The 22,819-nt window shown below is 38.6% G+C and overlaps 5 protein-coding genes across 8 annotated transcripts in view; 3 read left to right on the forward strand and 2 right to left on the reverse strand.

Annotated features, from left to right (window-relative positions):
- LOC126403907 (carcinoembryonic antigen-related cell adhesion molecule 20-like) overlaps positions 1-22,819 on the forward strand; it is a 128,696-nt gene that overhangs the window by 22,241 nt on the left and 83,636 nt on the right. The window lies entirely within an intron of this gene.
- LOC126403847 (uncharacterized) lies at positions 282-4,109 on the reverse strand. Its single transcript, XM_050066659.1, has 7 exons — positions 4,067-4,109; positions 3,602-3,661; positions 2,035-2,289; positions 1,692-1,934; positions 1,482-1,604; positions 1,304-1,345; positions 282-348 (listed from the first exon to the last, which is right to left on the reverse strand). The coding sequence occupies exons 1-7, from the start codon at positions 4,095-4,097 to the stop codon at positions 308-310; spliced, it is 795 nt and encodes a 264-aa protein (XP_049922616.1). The 5' UTR covers positions 4,098-4,109; the 3' UTR covers positions 282-307.
- Positions 7,295-8,403, forward strand: LOC126403836 (uncharacterized). 2 transcript variants are annotated; one of them, XM_050066646.1, is made up of 3 exons: positions 7,295-7,523; positions 7,632-7,745; positions 7,898-8,403. In XM_050066646.1, the coding sequence occupies exons 1-3, from the start codon at positions 7,295-7,297 to the stop codon at positions 8,401-8,403; spliced, it is 849 nt and encodes a 282-aa protein (XP_049922603.1). The 2 variants fall into 2 exon arrangements, with proteins under 2 accessions (XP_049922603.1, XP_049922602.1); XM_050066645.1 differs by having other exon boundaries at positions 7,295-7,745.
- LOC126403835 (Fc receptor-like protein 5) lies at positions 10,591-16,777 on the reverse strand. 3 transcript variants are annotated; one of them, XM_050066644.1, is made up of 9 exons: positions 16,639-16,777; positions 15,234-16,491; positions 14,922-14,960; positions 14,506-14,570; positions 13,895-14,140; positions 11,906-12,082; positions 11,658-11,735; positions 10,914-10,974; positions 10,591-10,720 (listed from the first exon to the last, which is right to left on the reverse strand). In XM_050066644.1, the coding sequence occupies exons 2-9, from the start codon at positions 15,290-15,292 to the stop codon at positions 10,669-10,671; spliced, it is 777 nt and encodes a 258-aa protein (XP_049922601.1). In that variant the 5' UTR covers positions 15,293-16,491; positions 16,639-16,777; the 3' UTR covers positions 10,591-10,668. The 3 variants fall into 3 exon arrangements, with proteins under 3 accessions (XP_049922601.1, XP_049922600.1, XP_049922599.1); XM_050066643.1 differs by having other exon boundaries at positions 14,506-14,757; XM_050066642.1 differs by having other exon boundaries at positions 14,506-16,491.
- LOC126403852 (uncharacterized) lies at positions 17,584-22,693 on the forward strand. Its single transcript, XM_050066665.1, has 4 exons — positions 17,584-17,711; positions 18,425-18,506; positions 20,074-20,205; positions 20,875-22,693. The coding sequence occupies exons 2-4, from the start codon at positions 18,434-18,436 to the stop codon at positions 21,381-21,383; spliced, it is 714 nt and encodes a 237-aa protein (XP_049922622.1). The 5' UTR covers positions 17,584-17,711; positions 18,425-18,433; the 3' UTR covers positions 21,384-22,693.

The following is a 22,819-nucleotide window of genomic DNA, read 5'->3' on the forward strand; positions in this document are numbered from 1 at the left end:
ATAGGTTATAATACTTTAAATAGCCTGCAGTACACAGAACTGTGCAGACTCTACAGCTGTTTAACAACTAACTGTGAGCCGTACTGTGCATTATCATAAATCAAGAAACTCACACTTTGTTATTTGGTTTATTGACTTTCTTTTGTTTTTTTTGTTTTTTTGTCTATTTTCTACAGAGGTGTCATGAATATACAGAATATTTCAACTAATAAAGTTTAACATTTTAAAAGAGAGGTAATTTGTAACATAATGAAATACTTCAAGTGAAATACTGCAAACACGTCTGTTGTAAGTGTTGTTCCGCAATTCAGTATCTGCTCCATCTGTCACGTGCAAACGCCAGCCGACCTGGAAGACATACAGGTTGGAAATTTATGTCAATACAGTGATAAAATAAGCCTACTTAAAGAAATCCCTTAAAATTAAATATGCAACTTTTTGTTGTCTGGATAAAGTACTGTGGTATTTCACTGGCACAATGTGAAATAACTTAGTCCAACAAGAGTCCTGCAAAGTAAGTATTATGTCATTGCAGTATCTGCATGGAAGACAGTCTGACACGCTGCTCATAGAGAAGCTTTGGCCCTGCAAAGCAATTTTTTCTCCAGCTGAAAATGCCGAGCTTGGAGCATGTGAGAACGCTTTGGGGCACTGCGTTGTTGTTTTTTTTTAGCTGGGATGCTTTGGTTGTGTCTGGTTGCTATGATACAGAATACATGATAGAGAAACATGTTGGTCCAAGCTGGAGTACTTCAGTTCAATTCAATTTATTTGTTACATGAAATCATAAATATGATTTCAGTAAAATGACTGGTTGTCAGATCCTTCAATATTTAGAAGTGGTAGGAATAAATAAATGTCAAAATTGTGCACGGTCACACTCAGAAGTTGTCAAAATCAGGCTCTTGGGCAGTGACTTACAGCATCAGAAAGCAACGAAAAAGGCCTCCTTTAATGTCGGCATGATACACAGAGGGAAACACGACAGGACAAGAACAGAAGTTAAGGTGGCGAAAGTCCAAGTGGGACAGGAGGGGTTGTGGAATGAGTCCAACAAACACCAACCTTCACCTGCTAGAGAGGCGTTCACATCCTGCAAGATTCTAAAGCCAAACCTGTTCTTTTTTTCCTAAACCTAACCACAGGCTTTTGTTGTGGCGACCAGCCGTGTATCATACCGTTAAGGACACCTTTTTTCGCCATTGTCCGATGCGGGAAGTCACTGCCCAAGCACCGAATTTCAATGACTTCAGAGTGAGACCAGGATGAAAAAGGTGACTGTATACCCAAATGTGTTCCTCACCTGCTTGTGCAAGAAGAGATCGCAAAAAAGAGGTCAGGCTACCTGCCAGAATTGACAAAACAAAAACATTATGTGACTTAAGAAGGTCATGGTCCAAAAGGTAACATCAGAACTGCTCTGTAAAATCTACTGAGAACATAACAACTAATTTATTTATTAATTTATTTTTCCTCAGTACCTTTCTTCCAGTGAAGCAGTCCCAACACCAACACCAGAAGCACAAATGAAATGATACCAACAATCTGTAGAATGGTGCTTTTAGAGCAGCATTTATCATTTGAGGGTAGGTCTTTGTGGAACCCTGGAAGAAAAATCGTTATCATTGACACAGGAAGCTGCATATTAAGAAGAATTTTTGGCTACGTGTGTGACATTGTTTATGTCTCACTTCTGACAGCAAGCCAGCTTTCTGCTGATTCTTCAGTTTGAGAGATTCTGCACTTGTAGAATCCTTCATCTGACTTAAAAACACTCTGGAGAGTCAGGTGTCCTGCAGAATTACCCTCGATAAGGTCGCCATCTTTATAGAAATCAGCTCTAAGGATAGAGGTCTTCTTCTTTCTACAGTGCAGAGTCACAGCATCTCCCACCATCACAGGGGTGACAGGACTCTCCAAGACCACAGAACCAGCTGAACAACACAGATGAAAAGGATATTATTAAATGTCCCAAATATGTTTTGTGCATTCTTAGAATATAACCATAAATACAATATGAGTTCCTAATCATACCAGTGACGGTGATGTTGACAGTGTTGCTTTTCTTTTCTTCAGTCTCACACCAGTACACTCCACTGTCTAATGAAAAGGCAGGGTTAATTTTGCAGGATCCCGTTGACGGCTTCTCTTGAGCAGCACATACTGTGATGTTTCCCTTGATCTTCCTCATCACTTTCCATCCATTCACCCCATCCAGCCCCTCACAGTTGACAACAAAGGAATCATACTGATAGTGCTGCTGTCTGTTTGGATCAACACGAGGGAAAACTGCATCCATGGCAGAGACACAAAGAATGAGATGTAGTCAATTACAAGTATCTTTTAACATAAAAAAATATGTTCTAGTCCAACAAAATTATTTTAGTACAAAGTTAAAACACTGCCGAGGACATTGCATGTTGAGAAATTGCTAATTGTTAAGTGTCCACTGGATGTAGCCACAGAACAGGAAAACATGCCCCTACTGGAGAGGAACTGCTGCTTGTCCAGCCGCCAGCCAGTATGCCAGTGTACACTGGACAAGTGAGCTGACGGTGGTGTCGATAGTAGCTATGGCTTTCACAGGCTCATGATAGGAAGTTAGTACATGGTTGCTTGATGGTTGCTCTGTTGTTCAGGGTGGTTGCCAGGTTGTTCCTAGGGTGTTTTGGATGAGAGAGTGCTGCATGATTGCCAGGGCTTTGTATGTGTTTGTAGCAGTAGTAGGGGGACGGGTCATTGTTCTGACAGCTCATATTTCCATGGCACCAGTTGTCTGAAAAATGGACCACTGGACGCGAAGCACAGTTGTCTGACAACCTGGTATTCTGAAAACAAACGTGCATTGCTCCGAAGGCTATACACTCTCCCAAAACAGAAGCACATGGCTATTATTATGTGACATGACACCATCGGACCCATCCCAGGTCGTCACAAATCGCCACTTTGTCTGCGGCCTTTCACATCTACATATTACATGCTATGTATCCTTTCTCTGTCAGCTGTTGAATGCTAACAAAAAACACATGGTTAGGTTAGGATAAGGCAACAAAACCATGTGGTTAGGCTTATATAAAAAAAAAAAAAACCCATCATGGTTTAGCTCTACATTCATACAGGAAGCAAACACTGGGATCAAGGGTAAAAGTCCAGGGTTTGTGGGAGCCATCCACAACCCCTCCTACCCAGGAGAGAGGGAGCCAGATTAAAGTTGGGTCATACCTTCGGTGCAGTGAGCATTTGTTTTTGATACCGGTCTGTTGGACAAACGGCCTTCAGTTCACTGGGACATTTTTCAGACTGTTGGGGCTTGGTAATTGTGAGCCCTTGGAATAATGTTATGGCACCAACAGCAGTATGCAGTAGTAATTTAGTAGTAGACTGACAAGATGAGAAGCAATAGTAATTTTCAGTGGTTCACAGGCCTTTGTCCGAACAGGCAGCTTGACATGTGATAATATATGTTACATTTTGTTTGCAGTTATAATGAAGGTGAGTGGGATAAATGTCATCTGCCATTTGGATGGTCATATCTGAAGAAACACCTTTCTTTGCAGTTTCTTTCACAGGGTAAATCACTAAGTAATTAATTACTACTTACCAGCTTTCTGAGAAAAACAAAGGTGCATCTGAGCAACAGCCAGCAGCAACACATTTATCACTAAAGACACAAAAGAAGTGAGTCGACATACAGCAGTAAACAGATGCTTTTCCATTCAGATTCTTATCATTTATTTTGTACTCCATATCATCACGTTTTGTAATGTCTCAACAGCAGCTTAATATCTCAACCCTGCCTCACGTTCAGGCAACAAAACACATTGGTTTGGGAAAGTGGTAGTTTGGATTGAGCCGCATGAAGGTAAATATGAGCAGTCTCGTGCTTCAGTTTTTCATATTCAACCAAAATGCTAACTTTAACTCAACTTATCTAAACAACCACAGATATACTAATTGTGCTCATTGATCATTGTTACATTCTCTTTCCCAATCTGACAGCACATACTGCAGAGAGAAGTAAAACTGTATTAATCATATAGCATTTGGAGACCGTCCCGGTACTCACACAGTCTGATGCAGAGAGCTGTGACCTTCATGGTGTCTTGATGCTGACTGACAGACCAAATAGCAGCTGGAATGTGATGTAGGTGAGAACTCTCTCTTTCTCTGCAGCTTGTTTCTAGTGACAGACGCAGCAGCTGGTTTGTGGTTTCTGCAAGAGAGCGGCTGTGTGTGACAGTCTGAAGCACTCGTCATTGTTAATATTTCTAAACTTTCATGGCCATGCTGACATCATCTGGGAAACTAGCTAGGATCTATAAAAGCAGATTTGGGAATCTCTTTATCAGACTGGGGTTTTTTTTCACTTCTTTCACCAGCAGCCACTGTGAGGAGAGTCTTTGGGACATGGTACTTTATAGCTCCAGTTTTTCTCACTCTGCAGCAGAACCATCATGTCCACTCTTTACCTCTTGCAGCAGGAGTAAACTGGGCTCCTCTGCTCTCTTTGTCGCCATGTGTGCTGTTGAAGACAGTCTCCTACTGTCCACACTGTGCTGAACTCACTCGTGATCAGTCCCACTCTGCCCTCTGCAGTAAATCAGCCACTTAACACACCATTGTCACAGGCTTCTCTTTTAACCATTTTCCCCATTTGGCTCAACAAACATTATTTTAGCACCACGGCTTCCTTATTTCATAAAACATAAATGCAGCTGGAAGTATTGCATTTTCATTTTATTACTTCAGTAATACAGAAACTAAAGTGTGCTGTCCCAGTGTATCCAGCCAGTGCTTGCTTTAGAATAATATCAGATTTCACTCCGTCTCTCACGCGGTGAGAGGTTAAAGTACACAAGATTTTATTGGTGGACTTCGACTGTGCATTTTTTCCACTAAGGTGAGGCGACTTCCACTTACAACAGGTATGTTATACATATCATTTTCAGGGTTTAATACTTTTTGATAAGTTCTCAGATGTGTCACGTGGCGTGCTTTCAGAATAAATCAATCGGCCATCGCTCATTCTCTTTGAAGGATCTTTTTGTTGTTAATAATGGTGACTCATAGGAATAGACAGTAAATAACAGCGAGCTAGTGGTGCATTAATCCTAAAAATATTGTAACATTGAAAAATTCAACAGCGTTGGAATTTAAACAATCAAGTAAGTCACTGTGTGTTAACCAGTTTATTATGAAGTCTTTTGCTTCTGAGCTTTCAGTGATTACAGTCAACATGTAGTTACATTTATGGAGGAGACTGCATAGATAAAGAACAGGGACGTTACATATATACAGTAAAGAGTAAAACTGGACACAGATCATCCAAAGTACTGTTATTTTCACAATGCAATCGTATATTAAATGAAATAAACAAGTCTTCACATTTGTGTGTGAACATGGACATAAAAATAAAAAAAGAAATGAGCTGCAGAGGAGTATGAAAGTGGGGGTTGCTGCTACCTTATAAGAGTCCACAGAAAGTGTTTCAGCCATGCTTTTCAGTCGTCCGTCTCACACATATCTGATGGAACAGATAAGCTTATATTTTAATTAATTAAGTACTTGACACATGCTGTGACAGCTCGCGTTTCACTCCTGTTATATATGTAAATGTGACCTGTTTCTTTTTTAGATTTTAAGTCTATTTTTTCTCCATTTTACATGCATAACTACGATGATTGTGTTTTCAGCTCTTGCTGCTGCCAAAATGCAGATGACCTCCATTCTATACTGTGCCTGAACTCATCCTGTGTAGACACATATGGTGCACTAAAGCTGCTGCTCATTCCAAGCCTACTGTGTAAACACAGTGTTAATCTTGTTAGAACCACAGTAACATCAAAAAAATGTTAATCAGGGATGGGAAGAATATGCTACTTGCATTAAATGTGCCAGAAATAACAACACGGTCTCATCCCAGATCGTCAAATAGCGCCACTTTGTCAGTGGACCTAAACATCAAGAAATAATGTGCTAGGTTGCCTCCTGCTTTGGTTTTGGGTGTTCACAGACAGCGTCTCAATTGTTATGTGTCGATCAGTTTCTTTATCCTACAGCACTTGCCATTGGCATCAGAAATAGCTGGTGCTCTGTATGATGGTATCTGATGTGGAAATCATTGCCAAGATGGTATTTTGGAGTGGGAACGGACTAGAAATGCATGTGGTCACTGAAAGACAGAACAATTTGAGCGAGTAGCCTGCCTTCAGTTTTTATAGCTTCAGTTTGAATACATATGTCAATTTTGACCGATCTACTCTTTTGTCTTACAGTTACAGTCTGAAGAAAATGAAGATGATTCACCTGAAAGACGGATTGTCCCTTAGGTCACAGCTCACTGAGTTCAGTGCTTTGGCTGTTCATTATGCTGTTGCCTTCCTTCTCATGACGCACTCATGTGTTGGTATGTTACACACAGATACATCAGTTAAGCCTTGGTGTAAAATAATAGTCATACAGTGACATCACAGTCATGTGAGGACAAAAGACTCAATTTCTGTAGCCACCTTTTTATATGAAGCAGAACAGTGGTAAAAATACACAGCTAAACAAAACTCAGCATTTTTGCAGCATTGTTTGTGTTATGTCACAACAAACAATAAATTGCTGTTCAACCGAACAAAAAAGACAAAGCTGTTCATATCAGATTGACAGACAATGAGCAGGACATTATAAGACAGAGGTGTTTCTTCCTCAGGTCAGTCTGGGATGATTAGTCCGTCTCAGCCAATAGTGGCAACGGTTGGTGATGACATAATTTTGCCATGTCGTCTGGAACCTGCCGTGGATGTGGTATCTAGGGCTGTGGAGTGGGCAAGACTCGACCTGAACCCCAGGTTTGTCCATGTGAGACGAGACGGTGTGGAGCTTTTGATTGACCAGAATCCGTCCTACTTGGGGAGGACATCGATCCCAGTCGACAAACTGAAGTGTGGAGACGTGTCGTTGAAACTCTCTAAGCTGAAACTGTCTGATAATGGAACATACAGATGTTACATTCCAGAGCTGAAAAAAGGCTCTACTGTTCAGCTTATTGTTGGTAAGTGGGCACTGATCATTTTGGACTACCTCTGGACATTTTTTACAAAATCCTTAATGTAGGTCTAATGGTAATGGCTATTTATTTTAATATTTTTTGTGCACAAAATTTGATTAAATATTGACATCATTGATTTTACTGAAGCCGTTTTGTTATGTGGATTTATGTGGAAACTTCACATCTTCTGTTTCCCTTCTAGGTGTTTTCTCTTCCCCAAGCATCAGCATTGCCAGAGATAGCGGAGCTGCAGTGATGTTAGACTGTGAGTCTGCAGGCTGGTATCCAGAGCCTGAGGTGTTGTGGCTGGACGGTGAGGGAAAGCTCCTCTCTGCTGGACCTACAGAGACAGTCAGAGGTCCTGATGACCTCTATACTGTCAGCAGCAGAGTGACTGTGGAGAAGAGACACAGCAACAGCTTCACCTGTAGAGTCCAACAGAACAACATCAGCCTGACAAGATACACACACATTCATGTTGCAGGTAGACAAATAATAATAAAATCAGGATTTGATTACTGGCCTAATGTCAAACTGTTGAAGCTTAGTATGAACCAACAAGTGTTGTGTTTTGCCTTTTTAATCATTCCAGATAATGTCCTCGTGGTCCCATCTTGCTTCACTGTTCGTGTCAGCATTAGCTTGGCTGCTTGCTTCATTTCTGTCCTCACAGTCATCTTCATTGTGAAGAAATGCGGACTGAATAGTAAGTCACTGTTGTCTTTATTAATTATGATTTTAATGACAACTGACTGTCACAACCGTTGAATGATGGTAATGCTAAAATTATAATCTGTAAAAAAAATTAAAAAATACATTTTAAAAAAGAGAATTTGATGCATGCTTTTATGTATACAGAGACCAGTGCTCACCCTTGGGATGAGAGCATACAGACTGAACTTGGAAAAAGAGAGAAGATTCCAAAATCCAGAACCACCACGGATCATCTGTCCATGGCTGAAGGGACAAACAGAGAGAAACTCATGGGAGAAGGGAATGAGAAAGCTGATGGTTTGGACGAGACGGACACAGACCTCAAGGGAGGCTTACTGGGGGCACATTTAGACCAGGTAATTAGGAACTTGGAGGACCAGAAGACGGCTCTGGAAAAACAAATAGATAAACTCAAGTCAGGACAGCTGGAGGTGCAGAAACAGATATGGGAGAGCGAGAAGAAGCTTGAGAATCCTGCCGCATTTGACAGAGAGAGAAAACAGCAGAAGCGTGAAGCAGCTAAAAAGGAACTAGAGAAGAGAAAACAAGAACATGACGAACTGCTACAGACCATGGAGACTCTACTGGAGACAACAAAGGAGATAATTACTAAAATGAAAACAAATGAAGGAAAAACTAGAGAAGGATAAGTAACGAATAAATAAACATCTGAAGGAGAAACAAACAAGTTTACATTGAGGAAATAATTAAGGCTGAGCAGTCAAACAAAAAAGCAACAGACAGACCAAAAAGGTCATTCATCAGGTACAAATATTGATTTTGTATTTCTTGATCTACAACTAAAAATCAAACTGTTAAAAGGCATGCAAAAGCAAAACAAAACCAGGAGAAGGCTATTCAAATGTGTGATTTGTTTAGATACATTGTAAACAGGTTAAAGCTGCTTTTTTATTTCTTCTTTTCAGATCAGACAAAATCTCTCAGTTTCAGTAACTAACTTGTCAGAATATATTGTTAATCAGATTTTTACTCAGATTTTGATTTTGTAATAACCAAGTATGCTAACAATTTTGTCTTTTTCAACTGTATAATATTGCTCAAAATGTGAGAATAAAGTTTTGTATTTCCAAAGAGAGAATCTGCACTCTTGATTTTTGTAAGACGGTCAATATAAATGTTTCAGTGTGGCATTAGTATCAACATGTTTGTTCAGATTTGTTTATCAGGTGATTACAGGAGCAGACCATCTCCAAGTAGGAAGATAGGGCATGCTTAAACAAGTGATGAAAGTGATCTAAGATCGACAGCTAAGTTATTTCGGTCTGCTGGGGGTTTTAACGTAAAAGCTTTTTTGCCAATTTTTTTCTGAACACTCAGAATAGACCTGATGGTATGAGGTAAAATGCACAAGATACTGTTTTAGATAGTGGTAATAATTGAAATAAATACATATGAAAAAAAAGTGGAAGCTGGTGAATGTGTTCTCTTACATTTAGAGATTGCCATTGAAGTGCATTATACATTATACAATGATGAATGAGAAAAGGACAACAAAGGACAAATCTACAGTCTATTATATGTTGTGTTAAGTGGAACAACATCTGATTTTTGTGTGTGAAGCAGTTTCTAAGTAGTAGTAGTGTCTAAACATCAATTTTTAATGCCAGAATGAAAATTACAATTCAATATCCATGTCTGAACTGAACTTAAGGAAGGTGATAATTTGCAGTTGGATTAGCTGCTGTTCTTTGATTTGAGTCTTATAATACAGTTTGTCAAATTTTAACAAGGCCTGTTTTTTTTTTTTTTTTTTTACAATGTTTGGTCTCTGGAGGGCAGCATTGAGCTACAAATGTCCCCATGCTTGAGGACATATAGACCCATTAGGAGTGGACGTCACAGTTAAGTCCCAGCAGTTGCGTGCGCATCACGGTGGCAGAAAAACATGCAGAAACCAGGGGGAAACAGTTGAGATACCTGGAATGAAAAATGTCGTCTTGTGTCGTTAGATGTCAGAACAGGATTAAAAAAAGATAACCTTCATTTTTATAGAAAACCCACATACAGGCAGAGGAATTAAATGGACCCCTGGATATAAGTATAGAAAGTGGGCCAAGACAAAGTGTGATGGAGAGTAATTGTGAATGACCTGTGCTGAACTTAAAGTCAAGTCAGAGTGTTTAGACTCGTTAGTTTAAACTTATGTTGGTAGTCGACCACAAAGATATTTTTAAAGCTGCAGCAGTTTCATAAGCAGCGTCTCAGACACGTGAACAGGCAGAGCAGATAGAACAATATGGTTTAACTGCTACACTACACTAAACAGCTCTTAAAAATAAACTCTGAGGTTGTGGGTGAGTCGAAGCTCTCACATGAATGCTAATGATGAGCTCAAAGACTTAGAACCACGTCAGTCTTGCTTGTCCATAAAATGCTTTTAACAGCCAATTGACTTAAAACTATTAATGAGGCATTTTTAAATTGTTCCCACATTGTACATTTTCTTTAGTTATGAAGCTTCATGATGTTAACTGTTCAGATATGTACAAAATCACCACTGTTTACATATATTTCACAATTTTATTTTTCTTGAAAAACGTGAGAAGTTAAAAACTGTACACTTGTTTGACTCTAACAAGAATTTTTTTGTTAATTTTACTGAGGAATGAATCAATTGAATAATTACTTAATTCATAACAAGACTCTGTGAATCAATGGAGTTGGTGACTTAAAGTTATTACACTGCAGGCATCATGTGCACAGTCACATATATAGAGTAAGTACCAAAATATCTCCCTGATGGAAATGTCAGCTTGATGCATGATACACTATGTCAGCTTCATAAGCTTCATAAACTGGATTTTTTATTTATTGTCTTATGTTGCTTTTGTTTACCATGTTATATTACACCTTTATAGTAGATGATTTCTTAAATTTGTATATATGCATGTAAATTAGTGGCTTTCCTCCTCGGTAGAGTCATTTGGTGATTCTGCTGCCAGCAATCTGAAGGACAAAAATATCAAAACATATATATATATATTTTTTTTTAATTGCAATGTGAACCAATTACTGTATATATTCGTAATAGCATTTTGTATCAAGTACTTTGCAGATGACACTCTAATTTCTATTTCTGCCAAACCAAATTGACTCATTGAAACAGACTCAACAACAACAACAAAAAAGAAATACTTACCTTTTTTTCACAGTGGCATATGTTACATTGCCCAGATCAGCTACATCTGCCTCTGCAGATGCTTAGAAAAAAAGACAGGTTTATACAAATATTTCAACAGAAAAACAAAACAAAAAGACATAAGCAAATTATTGCAATCAAGTAACAGGTAGGCAGAGCAGTAGCTTGTTGTTGATAGACAAGTAATGCATAAACAAAGGTAAAATTATACAATGCATATCCGCATTATAAGTTGTAAATACTCTCTGTGGACCACACAGCTTTATTTTACTGTTAATCCCAAAATCTTTTTTTACTTTATATATTTCTATGGCTTGTCTTTAGAGTTGGATAAAATAAAACTTAACTACAAAACTGATATTTGTGTCATATATAATTTTGCCCCAACATCCTACTAATATAAAATCTAAGATCTAGATCCACAATGAGTGTATTTAAAAGCTGCCACAGCTCTTTACATGCAAACAGGGTCTGCAGACGTATGACTGGGTGGAGCATAATGTGGTTTAACTGTTTAAACCGCTCACTCTTAAGAATAGACACTGACACTACAAGCGAGATGAAGCTCCTACATGAAGGCGAGTGACTAGCTGTAATAAAAATAAATTTGTGTTTAATAATCCAACTTGAATGGATTACTGAAATGTAATCGATGCACTTAATTTAAATTTAAACAACCAACACATAACTTGCAACATGATTTGATGTGATTTGTGTAAAATAAAAATAATGTCACCAAAGTACCTTTCTCCTTTCTCTTTGTTGTGACAACAGCGTACGTGACATCTGTTGTGTAATCCACTGCATTTGCCTCTTGACAGCCTGAAATATTTAAAGTATTTCAGGATTCCTTATTACAAACAGGGAAAAAATAGCACTAGATAGACATAAAATGACAGCTAGGTTTCTATTCTTTTTTTAGGAAACCATTCTATATAAGAGACTAAACTTAAATGCATGGTATATATTCCTCTCAAGTACTTTTAATGTACCTTTGCATTTCCTACACTGAAGCAGTCCCACTACTGACAGCAGCACAGCCACACACGAAATGGTGAAGACAACCAGTAACAGGGTGGAGAGCTGAATGGAGCCATGGTAGGGAGGATGAGGAGTGGACTTGTGAACTTCTTGGGGTGTTGTGGCTTCAGGGGCGGGAGCAATATAATCTGTTGACACAATGAGAAAAGATAGTTTGACTAGAGCATTTCACAGTATAATGTTTTAGATTTTCTAAAATTCTCTTCAAAGATAAAGTCAAACTGTGATTTTGTTCATGTGAAAACAAATTTTGCCTCGTAACAGCTAAGTCCTAGTGACTACAACCTTGCTTCACCCATGCAAGTGGCATAGCTCTGAGGATGTCTCTGGTCCAGACTGATATGAACTGACAGCTATCAGATGGGTTGCCATGAAATTTGGTTCTGAAATTCATTGTCCCCAGAGGTTGAATCCGTAAAACTTTGGAGATCCTCTGGCTATTGGATGCCATTAAATTTGCTAAAAACATTTAAAGTTCCCAGAAGTGTAATTTTAATAACTTTGATCGCCTGACCTTTCATCTGGCACACTCATCAGGCCATTTGTTTATTTGACCAATGCCCTTTCTCCTAGAGATTATGTTCATGCACAACTATACTTAAAACAGAAAATACATTTTGAAAATATAATGCTGAGCAAATTTTGTTTTGAATTAACATAATGAGGGGCTGTTGCTAATTAATGTGCCTAGCAAGTCAATACATTCTCACTCTGACCTTGTCACATGTCCACATTTGGTCATGGACTTTCCACGTCCACATATGACGTCCAAGGTACCCTGGGTGTGTTGGTTGTTGACGTTCTGGGACGCCGTGTCAACTTCAGCCTGTTACATGCATTGTCTGTTTTCAAAATACACTTCTGTTTTCACAGGAGTTTGCATACAGCCTCTTTCAGAATAAAAGCACTATGTCGGTACAACACCGCAAATTGACGTATTTTTTCCTTCAACACCAAAAGCACTTGGTTGGGTTAAGGAGAAAAGAGCAGGGTTTGGCTATACAGACTTATGGGAAGTGAACACCGGCCTCCTGGGTGAAAGTCAGTGGTTGTTGGACCCATCCACTACCCCTCTTGCTCACCCTTCTTGGACTTCCAACACCTTAACTTGCATTGTTGCTTCGCTGTGATCCCCTGATGCAGCAGGGCATCGTTAAACAATAATGCTGACCAGTCACATATCATGCCGATGTGAAAGAATGGCTTTTTTGTTGGTGTCTGATGCTGGAAGTCACTGACCAAACGATGGATTTCGACAACTTTGGAGTGAGACCAGGTTAGGCAAGTCGCAAAAATGTTCATACTGAGCAAATCAGCAAAACATTTACTGAGAGTGACAACAGCATTATTTTTATTACCTTTTTTAACATTTAACTGAAATCACAACTTTTCGAAGTGTATTCGAGTCTTTGTCTACGTTTTTATAAAACGTTCCTTCCTAAACTTAAACCAAAGTGATGTTGTTGCCTAAATGTAGGGGGAGTCTGGACGTGAGCACAGAGCTCTAGTGTCAAGGTTTTGCACTTTGTATGGCTGCCATCCTCTCCAGCCACCTCCTTCTAAAGCCAGTCAATAATAACAAGGCCACGATGCCATTAAGAAAGCAGTTTAGAAAGATACACATGCTATTTCTAGAGGACAGGGTTGAATGCAAAGAAAGCAAAAGACTTTCCCCTCAGCCTCAGCTAAACTTTGGGATCTGTTGCAATTAGTAAATGTGCATGTTGTTCCTTTTGTCCAACTATTTTGTATTATGGGCTGTAATGAACACTGCAGCCTCAAGGATCAACTAACCTCAAGTCTGTTATTCAGCCTCACATATATAAGAAGAATACTGAATTAAATGCAGCAACATATGGTGCTTTCCTTTTTGATGAAATATTTGATACTAATAGGCGTAAATAATATATTGACTGTTTTAAAATACTTTTATGTCTCACCTCTGACAGCCAGCCAGCTCTCTGGTGATTCTCCAGCTCCAGAGATTTTGCACTTGTAGAGTCCTTCACTGGACATGGAGACATTATGAATGGTCATCTCGCCTGCATATCCAGTCTCACTGAAGAGGCCATCTTTATAGAAATCAGCTGGGGAGTTGGAGGTTGTTGCCTTTTTTCTACAGCGCAGAGTGACACTTTGTCCTGCCATCACAGGGAGAGCGGGACTCTCCAGGATCACATCACCAGCTGGACAGCAGCAAGTTGCAGTTATTAAGAATGCAGGAAGACCATGAACACTCAGGGAACTTTTACCAAATTGAACCACCAGGGTGCACTATTGAGACAGGCTGTGGAGCCGTGCTTACAGGCAGCTCTGCCTGACTAATGCCTTGAAACTGTTTTCCTGCCCAAAAGATTTAACAACAACAAGATGTGAGGTACTTAATCCTTTGATTTACATTCACAAATTATATGTAAAGTTCCGAGCCAATTGCACTGGGCCACAAAGTGCATCAATCTAGAAGAAGTTTGACAACAAAGAGCTCCACTTTTTCAGTCACATTACCATTTTTGAACAATAGAAATGATAAGTTAGTTTTTGTTAAACTTACCAGTGACGGTGATGTTGAGAGTGTTGCTTCTCTCCCCCCCTGCATTTTCACACCAGTATTCTCCACTGTGTGTTACAAAGGTTAGTTGAATAACCAAAGACTCTTTCGAAGTCTCCCACTGAGTAGTATTTGAGGGAATCTTTTTCATCACTCTCCAATCAGTTGAGCCATTACACCCAGCACAGTTTAATGAGATGGATTCATATTCAAAGAACTGCAGTCTGTTTGAATTAATGTGAAGAAGAGCTGCATCTGTGACAGAAAATAAGTAAATGAGGTCTCTTCCCCAGTTCGATACCCAGTCTTTAAGAAAACGTGTTGCATTTTCTAACATTGTGTAGCCCATAGGTAACAAACATAAATGTTACTTCTTCTATCTCTATGTTTACACTGTGGCTTAACAAACCTCAACTCACCAGCTCTCTGAGCAGTGAGCAGCAACAGTACAGTCACCACTGGCGAGACAATAGAAGAGAGCAGTGTATCAGATATACATGTCTTAATGTGTACAGATACTCTCTGCTACCAAATACAAGAATACATATTGTGTAATTCTTATCATGTTGTTCTGCACTCTGATCAGATGTTCTAAATGTAAATAAGCAGTTAGCTGTGTATCTGCAAAACACTGCCTTATTTCAATATCAATATCATTATCATCTGATAATAACAATATATCTTTTTTAGATTTGATTCAATTTCAGAATAAAACATGAAGATAGACTCACACAGTCTGATGCAGAGAGCTGCGACTTCCATGTTGTCTTGCCGGAGACCTTCTGAGCATTGTACTGAACAGCTATGTATGATTTAGGTGACAGTACTTCCTTTTCCTGTGCAGCGTGGAGCCCACAGCAGTTTATAGCATTAGAAACGTCTTTAAGGTCTCAGTAGCTCTTGGGGATAAAAATATGCTCAAGAAGATGGTAAACTGTCAGAGCCGCTGTGTTTCTTAGCACACAACTGAGTGACAGAGGCAAAGTTAATTATTCATCTTTGATTTAATAAAATCATTCTAAAATGACATTTAAGTATTACAACTTTTCCCTGTAGGTCTGGAAAAGATTTGTCAAGTCTGAGAAATTAACCCTGATGATGTCACTGTGAAGTCATCAGGGTTATGTTGGTTTTTGCTTGTAGACTACATCTTCTTTTGTAGAGAATGAGCATTACAGACTGAGGCCATGTAGTTGTAAAACATTTTCAAGGCAGGGGGATGCATGATGGGAAATGTAGTATTCAGTGTATTGAGGATACCTGAGTCTAAATCTATTAATTTCAGATATTATTATCATTATTATTGTATTGTATTTTTTTAATATAGTATTGCACTTTCCTTAGTCTGCGTACTTAATGGAGGTGCACTACTAGATTGCTGGATTGGCCCTTTAACTTGTATTCAATTTTATCTTGTAGCAAATGTTATATTCACCAGCTCCCCACTCTGGCAAGTGTGAAACACATGCAGCTTGCAGGTTTTGGGCTAACGTCCGCATTTGAAACCATTGATTGAAAGTCAACATTATTGTTGTTTATTGTGTGTAAACACATAAAATGTGTTATAGGATTTAAAGGATAGACTGGCATTTGAAGTTTCTCTGATTCCTCTGCAATACATTGACCATGAAGGCACACTATGACCCTTTTGGTTATTGAATTGTCTCTTCATTGAAAACCAGACAAATTCACTAAATACATATGTGGCTAAAAGTATGTGGACACCACTGTCGGCTGAAAAGGTCATTGCAAGATCTAGTCTTAATGTTCTGCGACAACATCCTCCACTCTTCTTCTTTCAGGCTTTTCACCAGATGTTCGACCTTGGCTGCAGGGACTTCCTCAGGCACAAAGACAGGAGTGTCCATGGTTTTTGCCATCCTATCCTCTTCTCTTTCTCACACTTGTAGACATGTACATGTAGACATGGTGCTAGTCTGCCCTCTGCTGTCAATCAGCCATTCATTACACATCTAAAACATTTCCCTCCTGTCATTGACAAGATAAAAAGAAAAAGCTATTGCCACCCATATTTTCTTAAATAAATAAATAAATGAATAAATTAGATCTAATATTTCTTAAAATAATGTAGATGAAATAGTTCAGTTGTCCGTCCATCTAATTTCATCCACTTACCAGGGGAGGGGTCGTAGGCACATCAGGCTGAGCAAAGTACTCCAGATGTCCCACTCCACAGCGATGTTTTCCAGCTCCTCCTGGGGGATCCCAAGGCATTCCCAAGCCAGATGAGATATGTAATCCCTCCAGCGTGTTCTGGGCCTGGTCTTGGGCTTCCTATCAGTGGGATGTGCCCAGAGTACGTCTAATGGAAGGCGCCCAGGACGTATCCTGATCAGATACCTGAATGACCTAAACTGGCCCCTTTCAACGCAGCAACTGAGGAGCAACTCTTCTCCAAGCTCCCACTGGATGTCCGAGTACCTCACCTCATCTCTAAAGCTTATTTTTTCAGTCACTATCCAGAGCTCATGACCACAGGGTGAAGGTTGGGACGTAGATGGACCAGTAAATTTAAAAGCTTTGCCTTCTGACTCAGCTCCCTCTTCACCACGACAGTCTGGCACTGCACATCAACGCTCTAATGGAAAGGAAAGAAGACACAATGTGAACAGACCTTATCTACAGACTGGATGAATAAACATTTTATTTAAGGACTTTGACCGAGCAGCTTTTGAGTGAGATACAAAGAGTGTAAGGACATTTTGGTGAAAGTGAAAGAAACATGTTGTTGCAGCATATCTAGCTGATACTCGGATTAAATATTAACATTTTTACTCTTATGGGATAGAAAAACCAACAGTCTGTAAAATGCTTTCATGAAATTTAATTTTCTTTGCTCATTTTCTTTTTCAGTTGTGCTTTCTGTCTATCCAAGCAGCTGACAATAATTCACTTTGGGTTTTATTTGAACATTTCAGGGTGCTATAGGTCAAAGCATAAAAGTAAAAAGACACTCATGCAGTTAAGAGAGGAATGCACATTCCCTTTGCATTGAGATTATGAGCTAAAACCTTGTTCCTCTCGGATAATTCTTAGTTGATTAATTAATCATTAATCCTGGCTGCAGCAAATACAGAGAAAAACAAATAAGGTGAACAAACACGTGAACAAAGACTTTCCAGGAGGGTGCTGAGCAGGAAGCCCACTTTCTGCTGAGATGAACTGACCTGTTGACGCACTCCACTGAGGTATGTGAGCTTTGGAAACAAGTAAATACCTGTTTTTGAGTTTCTTGTTTCGTGTCAAAAGTAAATGAGAAATTTGTGAGGAGACAGTTGTTGACAGTTGTATCAGCATCATTAGCTTTAAACGCCAAAGACACAATATACTTACACTTGTCCATACCCACTGAGTGCACAGTTGCCCACGTACAGTTTCACATGGTGTGTGTTTGGGATACAGGTCATAGGAAATTGCAGATGAAATAGTCAACTGAACCCATTAAGAAGAGCAATGTATTCAGACAGAGTGTTTGTGAATTTGATAGTACGATTGCTTTATTGAAAGTACAGTAGTACCATTGCCAATAGTGGGATAGTTAGTGGGCTAAAACTGTTCATTAGTAGTTGAGGTAGCACGTTGAAAGGCAGATAGTTAAAGTGTTTATATGTTGTTGTTGCAAAATTTCACATGGATTGACCAAGTCAGTGAGGAGAAAAACGTGGAACAGACACACAGACAGAGTCTTCGTCATTATATAGTAGATAGTAAACTTGATTTACCCTGGTGGTGATTCACTCAAATGTTAAAATATTGCATGTTAGGTCATAGCGTTATTATTGAGTGGTTGATGGATGTGATTACAACGTTAATGATGAATAATGTTGTATCAGTGTTGCATACATACCTTTTCAGAAACTTTTGTTTTTCCCTAATTTCAACAACTTGTTTGTGTTTTCAGAACTCCAGGATGAGGAAGGACAGACGGACCCATATGATGTGGTTACTTTTACTTTGCATATTGCTCCTAGACTCATGTACAGGTAACAAACACAATAACATACGAAAACATTTAAAAGTTCTCACCAGTGGGCTAATTGAAACATCTATAATGTGTTTCTGAGAATATGCTTTGTTTGTTTGCAATGTTTTAAATGACAAGGCTATTTTTAAGTGCAAAGTTTAGTTTAAATATCTGCATCATGCTAATTGCTCCCAGTATTTAAATCATGCAACATATATGTCATATACACTATCAGTACCTTTCATATTGATTTATTTTACTGCTGCAAAACTCATTTTATCTGTAGCAGAATGACATTACTTTTTCTGCAGTTCTTAAGTTTGCCTACTGCCTTTGCTTGCCTACTAAAACTTGTCACCGTATCAACTGTACATTCATATCAAGGCCTACATGAAACCTACACAATTTAAATCCTCCTTGTGTTTCTATCCCTTTTTTCCCCTCATGCATGTTTTACCTCACTGAATATCACTTTGGCATCTGTCTTAAGTGCCTCACTGTGCTACATATCCTACTCGATAACACAAGCATATATGTTCATGCAATTTCGAGAAATTATAATGTCTGAAGACAGGTTCTCTATTTTCTGGAACTCAGAAAATGCATGCAAATAGGCAAAACCAAGGTACAAGAAATCTTCACCCATTTCAAAGCAGATGCATGGCATTAAAAACAACAACAGAACCACAGTCTTCCCCTTAGCTTGATCAAAGAGCTTTTGGTCCCACCCCAGCAGGCACTAGAAGTCAGTATGACATCAGAAAGACTTTTTACGTTAAACTAGACGTTAAACTATGGAATGAAAATCAGGTTGACGACATTTTAAATGTTTAATGACATTAGAATTTCATTTTTGTTAACATGTTGATGTTAACATTGTGAGGTGTAGCAGACATTGGGTTTTGTTCGCCATACCTTACGACTATATGATGTCATTCCATGTTAGGATGACGTTGGCATGACACGTTTGGAAGATGTTGGATTTTGGTTACTACAACACAACTTAAAACCAACAAAATATCAATGTCATCTGTCGTCAGTATTCAACGTCAAATTGACTTTGGCATTAGACATTGTTCTGACAGCCTGGTCTCATTCCAAACCCTGTCATTTTTTTTCTAAACTTTACCATTTGTTTTTTTTGCCCAACGTAACCTTGTGCGCTGAAGGAAAAAAAAAACGTCTATTGGTGGTGTACTGATGTAGTACGTTTATTTTGACAGAGACTGTATGAAACCAGTACATTTCCTTTGAAAACTGAAGAATGTTTTGAAAAGACACAATTCAGATGGCTTCCCAGAACATTTAGATGGATTACTCATAGCAAAGAGAGAGCCCTTAGGGATACTTACTTGAGTCTTTATTGCTTTTATGATATTCTACTATTAATTAAGATTTTATAGAGCTTGTCAGTATCAAAATTCATTGAAGCAAAAAAACACCATATAATCAGGAAATAATAGAATAGAAATATAAAATGATCATTTGAATTATTATTAGGTGTTTTCACCAAGGTTTTGAATTGTCTTAATTTAATTTGATTTTTTCTATAATAATTGTCTTTGTTCTGTGTTTTGTCATTACAGCCACTGACTCCTGCACAGCTGCGTCTGATTGGTCTGACTGTTTCATTGTTGGCTTGATTGGTGGCTTAGCTTGTGGCCTGCCATTGATTATAAGTGTCCTTATTGTCTTGAGATGCAAAAATTCAACAATCAGTAAGTAAAAAAAACAAACATATATTTGATATTTTTTCTACCAAAATGTAGTTCTGATGGTAATATCAAGGAATTCCTTGCTAAAACACAGCTAATGTCAAAATCCTAGCTTTGTATTTAAGCGCAGTGACCAGAGGAAATTGTTGACATTGTTCATTTCTGCAAACCATTTGTTAATACATTTCATGCTTTAGTACATTTGTGCATTTCATACATATGATATCAATGTTTCCAAAGTAAATGGCATGATGGCTGCTTGTGAGTCATCATTGTATTACCAGTGGCGACTGTGGCAGCAAGAGTGAGTGTTCTTCCAGCCCTGATTATGCCACCAAAACCAGGCATTTTAAGCCAAAATGTGATCTTTTTCCAACCATAACCAACTGTTTTTCGTACCAAAAGATAACCACAAGTTCACCAGTGTTATTAAAATATAAAGAAACATAAAATTTCAACATATTTGCCACATGATAACATACAAGTGTTACCTAGCCATGGTTTGCAGAGACCTACAATACCAACATTTATTTTGGTGATTGGGTTGTGCTCTTTCAAACTGTTATTGTCTTATTAAAGAAGGACTCATTTTAGCTCCCTTTTTTCAGAGCTGGTACATTTTTCATTTAGTATTATTTTAATGCATATTTTTTCCCTCTACCATGTGTTCAGGGTCGTATATTTTCTCTGCAAAAAGGGATGATCTGAGTGAAAAAAAGGCTCAGCTGCAGAAACAATCCCAGAAGACACAAGAAGAACTGGCTGCATGGGCGGTGGTATTAACTCCACTGATGGATCTGAAGAGGGGACTGTTGAGTCAAAGGGAAGAATTCAGACTGCAGCTAGAAGAGACAGACAGAGAGAGGGAGGAGAGCAAGGAAAAGCTTCAGTTAGTGGAGGAGGCAATAGCAGAGAGTGAGAAAGAAAATGCAACTGACAAAACAGAAGGGTACTTGAGAGAAAAACAAAGCCTGTTAAAGGCTCAGTGGAAACTGGAGAAGAGAAAGGAAGAACTGGAGAACCAGCAACTGAACATGGAGAAACTGCTGCAGAAAACAGAGGGTTTAATAGCAACAATAACAGAGAGACAGAGGAAAGTGGAGAACCACATGGAGCTGATTAACTTGCACCTGGAAGAGGTAGAAAGTCAGGATGATAAAGTTCATCAAAACAGAGAGTAGTCAGAAATAGTATCATGTATACCTGTACAGTCAATACTGTTTCCTTTCTGCTGGGTCATTATTAACACTTTTAATACTAAGTGACCCTCACAGACATTTTTGTTTATACAAAAAAAAAAAAAATTGTAGTAGTTGTAAGTAAAAATGGTCCCACTTTAAAGATGTACGTACATTTTGACTCAATCCTAAAACAAATACCAATAAGATTAAATACGCCTGTATCATAATTTTGATATGGGTCATGTAAACCGCATATTGCTTTTGGGCCTTAGTCTGAATTTAACATTTCTGTTCTGTGGACTTGTCTCCAGCTAGTTTGAAGTTTGCAATACATGGCCTCTTGACTGTTTGTAGTCAGCTCTGTGCATCGCATACAAACCAGCTAGCTAGCAAGGTTGAGGTAATGACACATGACTAAAAGAAGCACTCACGTATCTGGTTGGTTGAAGGACTGAAAGAAATAGGCTATGTTCCCATGGTCAAACAAGGCCACCATCAGTGGAAAACCTTTTAAAATCCTGAGGCAAAGAAGCAAAATTGCACAAGCAGCTCCAGACATTTTACCCATTTATATTTTGACATGATAAACAATGTTAGGTCATGTTAATCGGATTATGTATGGCTGCATGTAAATGAGAATATTAGTTATTACTAAAGTCATGCAAATGACTTACTAATAACATAGTCTTTTTTCGGATTAAGGGCAAAACTAAGTGCATATAATATTTGATAATATTTTTATTCAGTGCCACCTAACCACCCTGAAGTGATAATACACATTTTCAGGGTTTTCCTGCTACAACGGACATCCTCCATTCCATTCAATTATCTGTAGGTGTGAATGTGGGTGTGAATGGTTGTCTGTCTCTATGTGTCAGCCCTGTGATAGTCTGGTGACCTGTCCAGGGTGAACCCTGCCTCTTGCCCAGTGTCAGCTGGGATAGGCTCCAGCCTCCCTGCGACCCTCAAGAGGATAAGCAGTTACGGAAAATGAATTAATGTAATACTATGGTGATTTGCTTTATTCCTCTGTAAAAAAAAAAAAAAAAAATCACATATGACTGTGTGTGTGAGAGATTAATGTGATCTCAATCCTTGATTGTATCTGTCCGAAATTATTTTTTCCATCAGAATTAAAGCAGTAAATCCAATTAAGGCTTTTACTTTTGTATTTTATGAAAACAGTAAAAGGAAAAATGACAGTCGATGTAAAATTATAGACTCTATTAACAACTATGGAAAGTAAATCAAAGAAGCCTAACTGTCTGTCCTCTTTATTAAACTTCCAATAAAGTGATTACAAATCATGTTTTTGGCATTACTGTGAAGTCTGTACATATGAGGATGTTCTGATATCAAACACTTGAATTTTCCCCAGTTACTCATTAACTCACCAACACAGCAGGCTGATTATTGACATTAGAATGGGAACCAAC

The sequence above is a fragment of the Epinephelus moara genome, chromosome 17 (assembly GCF_006386435.1).
Source record: "Epinephelus moara isolate mb chromosome 17, YSFRI_EMoa_1.0, whole genome shotgun sequence".
NCBI lineage: Eukaryota > Metazoa > Chordata > Actinopteri > Perciformes > Serranidae > Epinephelus > Epinephelus moara.